Below are 17,121 nucleotides of genomic sequence, written 5' to 3' on the forward strand. Positions count from 1 at the left end.
TGACCCAGTGATGCCACAATGGGCTTCAGCGTGGTGGAGATGGCGAGGCCCGCACAGCATCAGAACTGAATCGATGACACCTCACAACAACAACATCTCAGCTCTTAGCTCCCTTTCAGCCCAGGCCACCTCGGGGGACACCTGGGAGGACAAGAGCCAAGGGCAGAGGCAGCTTCCACATGGCCTCCCAGCTGACAGCCTCCCATGGGTCCACAGGGGGCACTCTCCATGGGGTCAGCAGGAACCAAGCAGGCTGAGCACAGAAAACATTAAGTCTCTGAGAAGTCAGGTCCCAAGGCCCCAGTGATGGGAACTGTATGAGTTTCCTGCTGCTGCTATAACAAATCACCATGAACTCCACGGCTTCACACACACATATTTGTTCTCAAAGCCTGGAGGCTAGAACTCCAGAGGCAGCTTCCTGGGTGGAAGGTAAGACGTGGACAGGGCTGTGCTCCCCTCCTCGACCTTAGGGGAGAACTCACCCTGCCTTGTCCAGCTCCTGGAGCACCGTACTCTGCATGCTGACCCCATGGGGTCACCAGTGGATGCAGGGGGTATAAACTGCACCACGTGACACTGTCAGAGGGTGACTATGAAAATGTTTGTGCTACGTTTCAGCAGAAATAATTGATGTCTTTGAGCTGTGGTGCTGGAGAAGAGTATTGAATGTACCATGGACTGGCAAGAAAACAAACAGATTCATCCTGGAGAGGATTAAACCTAGCAACTCCTTCGAGGCAAGGATTCTGAGGCTCCGTCTAGCATACTTTGGACATGTTCTAAGGAGGGACAGGTCTTGGAGAGGGACATCATGCTTGGGAGGGTGGAGGGACGGCGCAGGAGAGGAAGGGCCTCTATGAGGTGGATTGATTCAGTGACTGGGGTAATCGGGATGGCTGTGTCAGAGGCAATGCGATTGGCACAGGATAGAGTAGGGTTTAGGGCTGTTGTACATAGGGTCGCTATGAGTCGCAAATGACTCGATGGCACATAACAACAACAACAACTAAAAATATCCTTGTAGTTAATGATAACAAAAGCTGTGTGTGTGTGTGTGTGTGTGTGTGTGTGTGTGTGTGTGTATCTTACATGTATCAATAAACCCACAAGGCTTAAACTCTCTGCTAACTGACTCTGACCCTTTTGAAGCATTCCAGTCAGAGCTGTTTTTAACACCCACTTACGGTGATGATTCAAATCACACATTTCTATCGGTTCATGCCACACATACTCACTCTTGGTTTTGTCGCTGCTAGTAGCAGGAATGGCATCCACTTCCTAAATAACATTCCTCCAGAAACTCGATGAAGTTTGATAAATGTCGATAGTTGTAGAGGGGCTTTAAGCCTTTTGTTCATAGGGTCGCTATGAGTTGTGCTTGACTTGAAGGCGATCAACAACAACAAGTGTTTATAGTAGAAGATTTTGGCTTACTTTTTGGTGTTTTAGTACAAGATTGTGATAATTAGTATTTATGAATTGAAGTCAGCCTTTTTTTTGAGAATTAAGTTGGAATTAAAGGGGGGTAAAAAGAGGAGAAAATGTTTTTAAAAGCAAAGACACTTCTGCTTAAAGTTGTAATTCAGTGTAGAAAGATTTTACAAAACAATTTTTATGTTTGTACTCCTATTATCTAAGAAATACTACAGCTAAGGAATTTATAACTATATTTATTACATATTATTTGATGATTAAAATTTATCACAACCATTACTAAGGAATCCAGTTGCCTCGTATACACATTAGACAATGAATAAGGAGGACCGAAGAAGACTTGATGGCTTTGAATGATAATGTTGGTTAACAATACTGAAGATAGCACAGACTTACAAAGGAACAAACACGTCTTAGCGGAAGGAGAGCCAGAATGTTCTTCAGAAGCTAGGATGACAGCACTGCATCTTCCATGTGTTGGGCATGTTCTCAGGGAGACCAGTCCCTGCTGAAGGGCCTCATGCTTTTGAGGGTCAGTGAGAAACAGGAAGCCCCTCAGTGAGACTGACTGACACAGTGACCACAAGATCAGCCATGACCGTGAACCTAACTCCAGACTGCAGTCTTTCATTCTGTTGGACTTCGGGTCAATGTGAGTTGGAACTGACTCAACACCACCTAACAATAACAACAGGGATTCCGTACGGGGTGATAGGGAGGGGGTTCATGGGAGGTTTCACCAGCTCCGGTGACGTCCAGGTACTCACCCCTCCTCACGTCACTCCTTCTTGCTCCTGTTGTCATGGCTCCTCCGTGCTCAAATCTCCCCCTGCCTCCCTCCTATAAGAACCCTTGTGGTTACAGTTAGGATTCACCTAGAAAACGCAAAGGAATACTGGTAGCACATTGATTGAGCACTCGGCTGTTAACCTAAAGGTCAGTGGTTCAAACCCATCAGTGACTCCAAAGGAGAAAAGTCTGTTGATGTGCCCTGATAATGGGTGTTGCCTAGGAAACCCTGTGGGGCAGTTCTACTGTGTCCCGTGGGCTGACAAGTCAGAACTGACTCCATGACTTGTAACAGCTCAGGTTGCCAGGCACAGTCACACACTCACACACTCACACACTTTCCTGTGCACACTCGTGCACCAATTCAGACACCACGCTCACACACACTCACTCTCCCACACCTGCAACTCCACCTCATCTACAAAGGTGAGAGGGGCACATTCTCAGGTTCCAGCGATTTGGATGTGGTCACTCTGGGGTCATTGCTAAGCTGACCACATGGGCTTTCCTGGGATCTGTCCCTCCCAGTAGAGGCCGTGTAAGTGTCCATGTCCCCCTCCCCAGCCTCAGGCTCTGTCTTCAGCAGTGCTCCGAGCTGCACAGGGGTCTCAAGTTACTACCCACCATCCCTGCCAGGCTAGGAAAGGAATGAAATGTGGACAGTCTGAAGGCCACCCCAGAGAGCATGGGGGAGAGCAGGGTCTGAGAAAGGGACTAGCTTAGGAGAGAAGTGAGGTCCGAGAGAGAGACTAACAGCTTAGAAAAGCTGCTTAGAGGGAGGTGGAAGGAACAGCCTTGTGTCCAACATCTTCAAGAACCAGGATTGGCGGGCTCCCCAACACTGGAGCTCCCTCGCCCTAAGCTTGTGCTGAGGGGCACATGATCTCCAGACCCACACTTCCTGACCTCTGTGCCCACTCTGGTTGCCAGGTGACAGGAGAACTGAGAAAGGGCTGGTCCACTGTCTCCAGTGTGGGCTCTGACCACACGCACCACATACACATTGCTACATACCCACCTTTGTCCACTCATACACATTACACACACACACACACACACACACACACACACACACACACACTCTCTCTCTCTCTCTCTCTCTCTCTCTCTCTCTCTCTCTCACAGCCCCTGGGAAGTCACAGGTGGTGGCCTGTGGTCACAGTTGGCCGACGCCCTGCCCCAACAGTCATGGCCAAGCCTGGCCCAGTGCTCTGATGCAGCTGATTTTGGGGGGCATCTTCTGAGCCTCCAGGAGTAGAACACTTCTCCCTTTTCCATGGCAGCCTGAAGGGCTCCTTCCCTGTGTTTGCTTGTTTGTTAACTGGTCTGGGGAGTGGTTTTTGGGGTGGAGACGGGCCTGCTAGAAGTGTGTATCATGTGGGTGCATGAGTGTTTCCAAGGACACTAACTTATTACAGGGAAAATACAGCCCCCCTGAATGCACTCAGAGTATCCTGGATCAGCTCCCAGAACAGCAGAGAGGACGCTGTGGAAAACCTGATGAATAAAGCCTGACTGTCGTTACAGTGACAGGCCAACAGGAGTCTCTCCCTTATGACAATGTGCCACCATTGCATAAGACGCCAGCGCTGGGGACGCGGGGTGTGGGCACACGGAACTCTCCGTACTGTCTCTGCAACTTTGCTCCAACTCAAACATTTTTCCAAAACAGAAAAAAAAAAGTTTCCCAAAAAAATGCTGCTGCATAAAAAATATTTTTAAAGCCAGTATAACATCTTTCCTCGGAAGTGAAGATAGTAACTCCATGACTCAGGTCAATCTTTTTTTGCATTGTTGCTGTTGTGTGCCGTCCAGTCAGAACCGACCCACAGCTGACCCTCGAGCAGGTTTTTCAGAGGCAGTTAATCGCATGGGGGGAGATTACCCATTCTTCTCCTGTGGGTCCTGGTGGGTCCACAACACGTGCCTTTGGGACTGCAGCGTAGCAACCCTAACGTATGACCTCCCCACGTACCCAACACTAGATCAAACGCTAGGATGAGCCAGCGTCTAGAAGTTTCCCTCTACTCCACTCCTGGTACTTGTAGTACTTCTACATCAGAAGTAACTGCTCTGCGGGCTCATTTCCCAGACACTTACTTGGCCCAGTCTTGACTTTCATGTAAATGAAATCATGTACTGTGTATTATGTCTAGCTTCTTTCATTCAACAGAATTCCTACACAAGCCATTCATGCTATCATGGGCAGCAGCTGGTCATTCTTTCATTATTGCACAAAATTCCACTATATGAAAATTCCCCGAGGTAAGTACTTGTTCTGTTTTTGATGGGCATTTGGACTGTTTCCAGTTTGGTGCTATTATGAATGAAGTTGCTAGAAATATTCTTGTACGTGTCTTTGGCAGATAGAGGCACTCATTTCTCTTGAAAGTTCACTTAGGAGAGTAACCAATGGATCATCTCATCTTTTTGAGGGTCTTCCTCTTGTATGCTGTCCACTACTTTGTTGTTTGTTGTTGTTGATGCCATCGAGTTGAGTACAACTCATAGTGACCCTATGAACAAAAGGCCTGAAGTCTTTCTGTAACTATCAACATTCATCAAAGTTCATAGAGTTTCCAGAGGCGTGTTGTTTAGGAAGTGGATGCCACTCCTGTGACCCTCTCCTTCACCAGGCATGATGTCCTTCTCCAGGGACTGGGCCCTCCTGATCACATGTCCAACGTAAGTGAAATAAAGTCTTGCCATACTTAAGTCTAAAGAGCATTTAGATTTATTCATTCAGCACTCTTTACCCACAATGTAATTCATTTCTTCTTCGGTCTTCTTTATTCATAGTTTAGTTTTTAAAAGGTGGAAGGACTGTGAGCTCTGGTGGCCTAGTAGCAAGAAGCTACACTGCAATCCCAGAGGTGCGCGGTTTAAATCCACCAGACGCTCTGCTGGAGAAGGAGGAACAATCTTGTCCTGTACCAGTCAGATCTGATTTGACAGTACACGCAAAAAATAATAAAAGATTTTTTTAAAACAAAAATAAATAAAAAGGTAGGAGGCCATTGAAAATACAATGGCTTGGTTCAAGTTGGCCTTAGTGTTCAAAGTAAAGGCTTTGCTTTTGAACACTCTAAAGCGGGTTTTCACACCACGCTTGCCCAGGGCCATATGCCATTTGAGTTCCTGACTGCTGCTTCCATGAGTATCAGTTGTGGATCCAACTGAAACGAAACCCTTGACAATTTCCGTTTTTTCCCTATTTACCATGATGTTGTTGTCCATCTGTGAGGATTTTTGTTTTCTTGATGTTGAGATGTAGCCCATATTTAAGGCTGTACTCTTTGATCTTCTAAATAAGTGTTCAAGTCCTCTTTCTGCAACCAAGATTGTGTCATCTGCATTACTAAGGTTGTTCGTTGATGGGTTTCCCTCTGATCTGGATGCCACTTTCTTCTTCATATAGTCCAGCTTCTCAGATTAGTCACTCGACATACTTATTGGATGGGTATAAAGAAAGGATATAACCCTGACACACTTTTCCTAATTTTAAACCACGCAGCACCCCCTGGTTCTGTTTGACCACTCCTCAATCTACATACATGTTCCACGTGATTACACATAAGGGTTCTGGAATTCCTATTCTTCTCAATATTTCCCATAATTTGTTATGATCCACACTTTTGAATGTTTTTATAGCTAATAAAACACAGGTAAATATATTTCTGATATTCTATTTTCAGCCAAGAACCATGTGTCAGAAATTTTTTCTCCTCAACCAATTTCCCTTCTGACTCCATTTTGACATTCTAGCAGTTCTTAGTTTATGGATTACTGCAACAATTTTTAATATTATGCAAAATTTTGTTTGTGTATCATACGAATGATATTGTTCAGTAATTTCTGCCTCATGTTGGATCTCTTTTTCAAAATGGATACAAGTTACAGATTTCTTCCATGCAGTTGGCCAGATTTCTAGAATGAGTATTTCCAACTTTGCATTTATTTGTTGAAACATCTCAGTTGGTATGCTAGAAATTCTGGAGACATATTTTTTACAAATGCTTTTGGCACATCTTGGACTTCTACCTTTATGTCCTTGCCCATGTGCTGCTCCCAGAATTGCCAGACATTAGCCAATTCCTTTTGGTGAATGTATTCCTTCTATCTTCTGGTGGTTTCTCTATCATTCAATAGTTAGCCTACAGAATCTTTCACTGTTGCCACTTGAAGTTTGACTTTTTTATTCAGTTCTTTTAGATTAAAAATCCCCAAAGTATTCTTCCTTCCTGGGTTTCTCTCTCTAGGTCTATTTTACACATTGTATTATAAAACTTTCTTTTGGAACCATCTTTTGGCATTGTATCTTCAGTTCTTTCGTTTCATCATTTTCTGTTTGCGTTAGCTACTCTACATTTGAAACGAAGATTCAGAGTCACTTCTCACATCCATTTTGGTGTTGGAATTCTTTCCCATCTTTTTAATGACCTTCTTCTTTCTTCATGTATGATGTCTTTGATGTCGCGTCATAACTTGTCTGGTCTTGAATCATTATTATCCAGTGTGTTCAATCTCTTCTTGGGACAGTCTCTAAATTCAGTGATGTATCTTTAAATTGTGTATTAGCTGTTGTGAAATTGTTTGGATTTCCTTCAATTTCTACTTGAACTTGAACATGAGCAGCTGACAGTCTGTTCTACAGCATGTCTTCATTGTAGGTGTATGGGTAGCATCCTACCACTGACTAAGTTGTCAAGGATAAATCTTGAAAAGTTCTTTTTTAAAATGAATATCACCTCATAGGTTCACTTTGTCAATCTCAGCATAGTTGACCATATGATTATCCATTTCAAAATGGCCCAAACCAGTCCATTTTTAGTTAATTGATGCCTACGATGGGCATCTTTATGCTTTACATTTCATTTTTTTAAAAAAAATTCCATTTTCCTAGTCATATTTTATATAGGGTCACTATGAGTCGCAAATGACATGACGGCACATAACAACAACAACAGCATTCCAGTTATTAGTGGATATTCTTAGAGAGAGGGAGAAATGTCTTAATAGCATTATGTGTAAAGTACCAGGCTGACAAGCAAAAGATCAGCAGTTCAAATCCACCAGCCACTCCTCAAGAGAAAGACTGGCAGTTTTCCCCACGTAAAGATTTACAGCCTCGGAAACGTGACGGAGGGTCTCTATTGGTCATCAAGGTCGGGTGGGGGTGGGGCATGTATTTAAGGGATTTTGCTTCTCTGGAGAGAACCCCAGGCCTCTGGAAACTCTATGAACTTAGAGAAAGGATAATCGTTAACTCAGCCTAAAACGAAGTATAATTGTCAATGGCACCTTCTTTCACTCCCAAAAGCGTCCCAACGAGAGGATACACTGTAAGACCACCCTCTCTTCAATCTGTGACCCAGCGGCATCCCTAGGAGGGTGTGGGGGACGCAGACTACACCTGATGACACTGTCAGGAGTAACATCAAAGTGAATGTCTAGAAAATGATTTTTTCCCTCCTATAATTTTTTTCTTTTCTACTTGGTTTACTTACAAAGTTTGTATACATTGTTTTCCACACTGAATCTTTCCCCTTTCCTTTACCCACCCCTCCCTCCTCCCATCAAATTGTGCGACCCTATGACTGACACACACTCCACCCCACTGCCTCCTCCTCCGCCCTCATCCCTACTCTCTGTTCTTTGAACCTTCTCACACGCTCTGGTCGCAGTTGCCATAATTACAGACTCTGAATCCCATGGCTTCATCTGTATGTGCAGCACGCTACTGTTTTGATTGCTGCTGATGTTTTTTAATAGCCACTGATTCTATAAAATTGTCTATTTTAGTTACAATATTGTGGCAATTAGTATTTGTGAGCTTCTATAAAGTTTTTTGAGAACTAGTAATGAACAGACAATAAGGAGAAAATTGTTGAAAAGGCTGACATTAAGTTGTAACTAATTATGTAATTGAGTGTAGAGTTTGTTATTCTTGCTATGTGCCATCAAGTCACCTGAGACTCTTGTTGTTGTTGTTATGTGCCGTCGAGTCGCTTGCGACTCATAGCGACCCTATGTACAACAGCCCTGGAAAGACTCATAGCGACCCCTATATACAACAGCTCTGAACTCTATCCCGAGCCAGGCTCACTGTCTCCAGCCACCTACCCCCATTACTTAAGTTACTGTGTCAATCTATTTCATTCAGGGTCTTCCTCCCCTGTCCCTCTACCTTTCCAAGCATGATGTTCTTCTCCAGGGATTGGTCCCTCCTGGCAACATGCCTGAAGTATTGATGACAGAGCTTTAATATCTTTGCATCCAAGGAGCACCCTGGTTTTACCCTCTCAAGAATAAATCTGTTTGTTCTCTTGGCCATCCATGGTATGTTCACTACTCTTTTCCAGCACCACAACTCAAAGGCACCAATTCTCCTTCTGTCAACCCTAGTCATTGTCCTGCTCCCGGATGCACAGCAAGTAATTGTTAAGACCCTGGCCTGAATCAGGCACACCTTAGTCTCTAGACTGATATTGTTGCTCTTAGCTCTTTGGAAAGGTCCTTAACAGCAGCTTGATGATGTGTTCCAAATTTTGATTGAAAAAGCATGGAGACAGGACACATCCCTGATGCACTTCTTTTGTTGATTTTGAACCATGCAGTGTTTCCTTGCTCTGTCCTCAAGACTGCTTCCTGGTCTAAGTTTCACATGAGCACAATCAAGTGTTCCGGGAGTCCCATTCTTCTCGAGGTCAGCCATAATTTGTTATGGTCCACACAGACAAATGCATTTGCATAGTCAATGAAACACTGATAGACATTCTTCTGGTATCCGTGGCTGACATTGACAATAATGTCTCTGGTGCCATGGTCCCTTCTAAACCCAGCATGTATTTCTGGTAGTTCTTTTACACACTTTGTTATCATTTCTACAATCTAAGAAATACTATTTTGAGCCATTTAAAACTATATATACCACATAGTATTCTATGATTAAAATTGCTGGGAAACATTCCTGAAGATTCTGTGAGAGAAAAAGATGGGCAGTCTCCTCCCTTGTGATTTACGGCCTCTACAAACCTGCTGGAGGGGCAGTGATGGGTCAGTTCTGACTGGACAGTACACAGCCTCCAGCCAACATGCTGTTTCTGAGGTAGGATGACAGGTGGTGGCGCTAACGAGGCGGGTTGTAATCTCAGGAATAGGGTGTATTCTGAGTCAATTTCTTTTGTGACACTTAAGAGATTAAACAAATGAGCAGATATGGGGCAGGGGGACCTATCACCAATAAAGAAGAACTGTGAGTGGAGCGCCTGTTTTGAACTCCGTGTCCCTGCAGTGAGAACATTCTAGAACCAGAGGAAGGTTGCTCTGACAGATGAAGATCGCCGAGGGACACTGGGCCTGCAGGTGCTGGAAGATAAAGGACTGCCCTCAAAACCTGTGAACTAACAGGAAGAGGAAGACGCCCCCAGAGCTGTGGTGTGGACCGCCGAGTCAGAACCACCTCATAGCTGGCCCTCCAGCGTGTCTTCAGAGGTGGGAGACGGCAGAGGAGGAAACTGCCCATCGTTGCCCCATGGAGCAGCTGGTGGAGTTGAACTATATACCTTTGCTTGATAGTGCAACTGCTTACCACTAAGCCACCGAGTTTCCCCTAAACGTGGACCTCTAGCCTCCTAAACTGGGACAGGATAGATGTTTATAGTTAAGACCATACGTATGTGGTATCTGTTGCAGCAACACTAGACAACTTAGGTGACTAAGTTCGGGAGTTGGGGGAGTGGCAAGTCCATCCATCCACAGTATTCATCCCATAAAGGCCCCTAAAGGCCACTTGAGACCTGGGAGTCTCCTGCAGCTTCCAAACCTGTGTGAGTCAGCGTCCTCTCCCACGCTCTTACTATGCATGTGGCCCAACCTGTCCCCAGAAAGGCCAGGTGCCCAGAGGAGCTCCAGCCACAGATGCCTCGGTCCCTCCCACCCCCTTGGGTCCTCTGAGCTATCCGAGTCATCTGCAGAAAGAACTGATGAGACCTACTGTGGGCTCAGTGGTTCTACCCCTCAACATCTGTGAATGTGACTTTAGTTGGGGAAAGAGCCTTTGTAGATTTAAATAAAGATCTCCAATGAAATAATTCTGGAGTGTCTGGGCAGACCCTAAATCCAGAAGCAAGAGACAACACAGACTTAACTCACCGCCATGCCTCACATTTCAGGCAAACAACAGACAGGTCTATACGATGAGTAGCACCCCATAGTTACCAAAAGAACAGACATGTTTATGTTGGAGGAAGTAGTCAAGGGTGCTCCTTAGAGGTGAGGATGGTGAAAACGGATCCTCTCAAGACACCAACACCACATTTCCTCAGACCCTGTCCCGTCTCCGAGGACTCTGGGGCACTCTGGTTAAAACATGCATCTTCCAACTAAAACACGGACGTTTTGCGTTCAGTAGCAGCTCCATGGAGAAAAAATAAAAGCCTGAAGAGTCTGCTTCCCTAAAATTCTCTCTCCCTCATTGTCACATTGAAACTGACTCATAGCTGACTCTCCACTGAGTTTCCAAGGCTGCGAATCACACAGTATATTTCTGCTCTGAGACCGCTGGTGCATTAGAACTGCTAGAGAGGCATGGGCTGTGAGTTAAAGTGCTCCCCAAAGATCACGCCACCAGAGCTCAGTGCAGCCCCCCACAGACCCCACCACCAGAGCTCAGTGCAGCCCCGCACAGACCCCATCACCGGAGTTCACTGCAGCCCCCCACAGACCCCACCACCAGAGCTCACTGTAGCCCCCCACAGACTCCACCACCAGAGTTCACTTCAGCCCCCCACAGACCCCACCACCAGAGCTCAGTGCAACCCCCCACAGACCCCATCACCAGAGTTCACTGCAGCCCCCCACAGACCCCACCACCAGAGTTCACTGTAGCCCCCCACAGACCCCACCACCAGAGCTCAATGCAGCCCCCCACAGACCCCGCCACCAGAGTTCAGTGCAGAGATTTCAGCCTTGCAGACACTGCTCTGCTCCGGGTCTCAGGGCTGCAGGGAGCTGGAACTGACTTTGATTTGGGTCTTTGTTTCCCTGCAACACTATTGGGTGACTCTGCTATTTTAGGAAGGACATATGCATGTGTGTGTACACATAGTACAACACACCACACACAATACACAACGCACTACACAGGCATAACAACACACACGGCATATATATCACACAAAATACAGCACAGAACACCCACAATTCACAATGTACTAACAATGCACTACACAGGCATAACACAACACACACGGCATATACACCACACACTACAACATACAATGAACAACACACACAATACACAACGTACTACACAGGCATAACACAACACACAAAACACAAAGCACACACACCACACATAATACAGCACACAACACAATCCACAAGGCACAGCACTTACAACACAGAATACATACAATATCACACACAACAGACCACACATGATATAATACAATGTATGATACATACAACACACAATGCATACAACACACACACATACAACATCCACACACCCCCCCGTTTCTCTCTCTGGAACAGGGTCACATCTCAAGCCCTCCACAGTAATCCTGGGGTGACTGACAGCGGGGCCCTGGGGTGAGCCGTGCACAGTGGTCACAGGAAGACCTCCCAGCACCTCCCTTTTGAGGGGCGCCAAGTAGCCGGGCTCCTTCTGTTCTGAGCTGAAAATCGAACTTTCTGGGGAAACTAAAGCAAGGAAGAAGAATAGGCCAGAGGCAGAGCTCACCAAATCCTTTTAATGAGAACCAAGAGCTGACTCTAAGGTCCAGTGGACCCCAAAGAAAAGGAAAGCCATTACCCTTCCAACTAGTGCAGAGAGAAGGGAGGGCTCTGGCCAGTGGGCGGCCAGCTGCCTCCTGTCTGTCACAGCGCAGCTGGGAAGGCCTGCTTCAGGGTGAAGAGGACAAAAACCACCTCCTCGTAATTATTGGCTTCATACAGACACCCGAACAGGGGCGCCCCATCAGGCCCAGTCCCCATGCTCTGCAGGTCAGAATAGGCACAGTTGCCTGTGGCCAGCAGTGAAGGCACCGACCAGGTTGTGGGGTCCAGGGGCTGCTTGTTGAGGTACACGCCCAGGTTGACCCTCTGCTTTGGGTCAGTAGGATGAGTGTAGAGAAGCCATGTTTCCGAGGAGCCTGACCCTGCGCCCGGGCTGGGGAAGGAGACCACGCTCCCGTGGCAGCCGTGGTGAGGTTCCACGAGCGCCTTCACTAACTGGGACCGATGAAAGTTCCAGCCGCCGTTGACACTCTCGGCCTGGACCCTGGCTCTCACAAAGCTTCTGGCGTTGAGATACAGCACGCTCCGCTCCCCCAGCTCCACTTCAGCCACTTGGCACTCCAGGGATTCCTGGGCCAAAAACTGCCCTCGTTTCCACGTGCGCCCGTGGTCGTCGCTAAGGAAGCAGAAGGCGAAGGGCACAGACCTCACGGAAGGGTGGTTCCGGTAGGCGTAGGCCGGCAGCACCAGGTTCTGGGGCTGGCTGCGGAGCTGCAGGCCGTGGCCCGGGCCCACCGCGAAGGTGGCCCACTCCGTGTAGGCAGAGCCGATGGCCGTGCTTGTGAGGTCGGTGGCAGGGCTCCAGGTCCTGCCGTGGTCAGCACTGGTGACCTGGCACAGCCGTGCCATGTTCACCTTCGTGTGGATCTGGTGGTGTTCTGAGACATGCCCCGGAACGGCAATGAAGAGGAGGAAAAGGGTCCCTGTCTTCTCATCATACAAGGGGCATGGGTTCATGGACCGGTGACCCACCAGCTGGGCTTGGGCCACCACCTCCGGAGCCTGCCACTGGATATGAGAAAGAAGGACAAGGACAAGCTCAACATTGACACAGCCAGGGACAGTGACAAGCTATCGTCTTGGAGTGCACGTTCCTCGGGGGGCTTAGAGCCAGAGGTCATCTAGGAGAACTCCTCAACCAGCACTTCCATCCCCCTACAACCCCTTCCCAGAGCAGAGGGAACAGGGCTTCCAGCATCACTTCATCCACAAAGCCTGTTCTTCATCTAAATGGTACCAACCATGCCCACTTTCATCAAAATACCTACAATGTGAGCCCTGAGATACAAAGATGTCGTGATCCATGCCCATTCTTAACTTCTTCCTGTTTCCTTCAACCTATCACCTTAGTCCCAGCTGCTGTCTTAAAAAGTGAAACCCTAGTTTTGATCTCAATGGTTTGACCAACGTAGGGTGGGATGGGACTGTGGCCTCTCATATCCTACACAACATGGCCTCTTAATGCAGCCTGGAAGCGGGGCATAGGTCCCACAATGGATTTGAATACACCAGCAATCATAAAGACGGAACAGAAGCATGTAATGTTTTCTTCTAGCCTTGGGACCACCATGCGTCAGAGCTGACTCAGTGGCTGGGAATAATAGAAGAGGGGGCCCTGCACCACTGGGGGCTCCTAGTGGGCTTCGTCTATGTCATATATGTCATGCTCAACTAGCAGTTCTAGTTTTTAACAGATACTCATCCCCAGATCGATCCTAAGCTGCACTATTCCACTGTCTTCATTAACATCCAGCACCTGAGGGACAGTTGTCACTAGCTCCATCTCACACCTGGAGAACAGGAGGGTTAGAAGTGGTAGATGAGTTGCTCAGGGTCATGCCACTAGGAAGTGGTGGAACCAGGACTTGAACCCAGGCCCACCTGACCCAAATCCCTATGCTCACAGCAGCTCCTTTGTATGCATGACCACAAAGTGATGACATTAACAAATTATGCCCTTCAGATCTGAGAAGTCAATGTTGAGTCTCTTCAGCAGATAAATTACTTGATATACCGAGTGGAACTGCAGGATCTAAGCAATCGCCTCATCTCCGTGCCCCCCCCAGTTTCATTTTACCCAAAGAATGCACCTCCACCTCACCCCAGTTTAGTGGTACTGAACTCATTCCTCCAACAGGCTCTTGGGATGATCCTTTCTGGAAGTTGGGTTCCCTACATAGGTCATCTAAGAGAACCCTTCATCTAACACAGTGTCTAACTGTAACACCTCCTCAGACCGTGGGGACCCAGGACTTCCACCTGCTCCCTCCCTGTACCCTCTCTTCCTTGACCTGCCTGTTCATATGCCTGTCCCATCAAAAACATTGACAGGGTGCCTACAGTGTGCTGGACTCTCAAGATACAAAGATACGCCAAACCTTCAAGTCATGCAACCAACGGATATGCCCAGGCCAACTGGACTTGTGCAGGGGGAACCTGTGTGAGGTCGAGGTGACCACCTGCCCAGGCCGTCCTGGAGTGGTTCCCAGCCTCCTTGGTTCTGTCAGCATATCGTCTTCTTTCCTTCCCTGGGTCTAGCCCCTCCTACTGACCCAGCCAGGGCTCCCGCCACACCTCAGCCTCACAGAGAAGACCTCGTGGGCCCTCACCTGAACCTGATGGGTGGACGTGTCATGATCTCCTCTGCGCAGGACAATCAGATCCGCGTGCTCATCTTTCTTGCTCAGTCGTCTCTCTGAGAATGCCAGCAGGGTCTTCTGCTGAGGGAGGTAGAGCAGAGCCGGGATCCGGTAGTTGTATTCATCTGACCGGAACAGCGTTTCCCTCTGCAGCACGGGGCAGGAAGGCAAGGGCTGGGAAGCCATTGGGCTGTGGAGGGAGAGGAGCAGAATCACCTTCAGTCACATCCCAAGCCGTGCTCAATGGAGCCAAGCAGTCCACAAAGACAGGTGTGCCCACCCGCTCACTGGACGTCCAGCATGGCTGGTCCTCCCCCCTGCATGAGGTCCCCATGGCTCGCTGAGGTGTTGGCAGTACTCAATCCATGAGAAACAGGGGTGGGGACAGTTGAAAAACTGCATCTTGATTATTATATGCTTATTTAGAAGTTGTCAAACATCAGCTACCACAGGTTTCTGATACACTCCAATCACTCTTGCCAAACTCAAGCCATCAATCACAATTTATACTCTGTGTGGAGGACGGGAAGGCTCACCAAGCGGCATTCTCCAGCTGTCCAACTTCCAGGAGATGACACATGGGAGCTTTTTATAACTCCAGAGCCCTAGAAAGTTGTTTTGAGAAAAAGAAAAAAGCCTTCCTTCTCCTCCTCAGGCTGCCTGAGGCTGAGGCCTGCTGCCCCCGCTGTGTGGGCCTCGCCCCGAGGGCAGAGAGGGGCTGACGGGAAGGAAAGAGGGAGGCTGCTGGAGGCAAAAAGCTGAGAAGATTCTCCAGAGCCAACTCCTTCAGAAAGAACTTACAGCCCTGAGCTGACTCTGACCAACAGTGACCCTGCAGAGCACAGCAGAGCTGTTCAAAGCATTTCCAAGCCTATCACCTGTACTGAAGCAGACAGCTTCAGCTTTACAACCTGTACTGAGCAGGCCATCTCAGCTCTATCTCCTGTACTAAAGCGAACCACCTCAGCCTTACCACCTGTACTGAAGCAGGTCGTCTCAGCTCTATCACCTGTACTGAAGCAGGCCGTCTTAGCTCTATCACCTGTACTGAAGCAGGCCACCTTAGCTCTATCTCCTGTACTGAAGCAGGCAGCCTCAGCTCTACCACCAGTACTGAAGCAGGCCGTCTCAGCTCTATCTCCTGTGCTGAAGTGGACCATCTCAGCTTTCATCTTTGCAGTGACTCTTAAAACCACCAACCTTTCCATTATAAGCCCAGTGTTTATTCCACTGAACCACCACAGCTTCTTTCTGCAACTAGGTCACCAAGGTCCCGTTAGGACGGAGAACTGGTCCCCAGCTGAAGGAGTGTTGCCTGTGACTCATGAGCCCTCAACCATCGCCATGGGGCAGCTGAGCTGAAATGAGCTGCCACCAGAGGTCAGCCACCATGACCAGCGTGTTGAGACTGGCTGGCCACTGGTCCTAGCTTGAGGTGACTCCTGAAGGCCAGCCTTGCCCGGGACTGCCATGGGGTCAGCTGATTCATCCTGTGTGGTGGCCCTGCTTCTTGGTCTGTCCAGTCCTGCAGCTTTCTGATCTCTTCCACAGTGCTGACCCCAGAGACACTCCCCATGAACTCCACCCTGGGGGTCCTGCATCACCCCACTGTGGATATGGCTTTGGTGAACGTGGAGTCAGTAGTAGGCTCATATGCTTTCCTCTCTGGACTTTCTGCATTGCTGTGTTTACAGGGAGTTCCGACGGTCTAGAGAGTAAGGAGCTGGACTGCCATCCCAGACACAGGTGGTTCAAATCCACCAGCTGCTGCCCAAGCGAGCGATGGACAATCTCCTCCCACGTGACTTCCAGGCTCTGAAAGCCTGCTGGAGGGTCACTGGGAGTGGGTTCTGACTCAATAGCAAAAGAGTTGTGTGCCTTCCCCACCATGTATTTGCACTATTTAAAACACGATGTCGGGTCCCGTTGATCTGTTTTATCTTCTCCTGGTTGTAGATTGTTCAGGATGCTTGGAAGACTGTTTATATTGTGGATTAGGGCTACTAGAGTTCTTCCAAGCTTTTCTTTAATGAGGTTTATAGTCCTTGGCTTTAGTCCTAGTTCCATGATCTACCTAGAGTTGGGTTTTGTATATGGAGTGATGTGTGGATCTTGCTTGAGTCTTCTGCAGATAGTTTTTCCATTTTGCCAACACCATTTGTTAAAAAGGCTGTCGTTTCCCCACTTAACTGATTTCATCTCCTTGTCAAAAATCAGTTGGCCATAGGTAGATGGGCTGATTTCCACGTTCTCAATTCTATTCCATTGAGCTGTGTCTGCCATTGCACCAACAACCTAAGTGCCCATCAACAAACGAATGGATAGAGAAACTGTGGTATATCCACACAATGGAGTACTATGCTGCATTGAAAAACACAGAACTCATGCAATATTATACAAAATGGGTAACATTATGCTGAGTGAAATATCTCAGTCACAAAAGGACAAATACTGC

The 17,121-nt window shown here is 47.8% G+C and overlaps 1 protein-coding gene across 1 annotated transcript; it reads right to left on the bottom strand.

Annotated features, from left to right (window-relative positions):
• Window positions 1–12,108: 12,108 nt before the first annotated feature.
• On the bottom strand, window positions 12,109–14,852 carry NEU2 (sialidase 2 (cytosolic sialidase)). The gene is made up of 2 exons (XM_006893533.1): window positions 14,637–14,852; window positions 12,109–13,035 (listed from the first exon to the last, which is right to left on the bottom strand). The coding sequence occupies exons 1-2, from the start codon at window positions 14,850–14,852 to the stop codon at window positions 12,109–12,111; spliced, it is 1,143 nt and encodes a 380-aa protein (XP_006893595.1).
• Window positions 14,853–17,121: the final 2,269 nt, after the last annotated feature.

Source organism: Elephantulus edwardii, unplaced genomic scaffold, assembly GCF_000299155.1.
Source record: "Elephantulus edwardii isolate Elephantulus edwardi_28Jun2011 unplaced genomic scaffold, EleEdw1.0 scaffold00127, whole genome shotgun sequence".
Classification (NCBI taxonomy): Eukaryota; Metazoa; Chordata; class Mammalia; order Macroscelidea; family Macroscelididae; genus Elephantulus; species Elephantulus edwardii.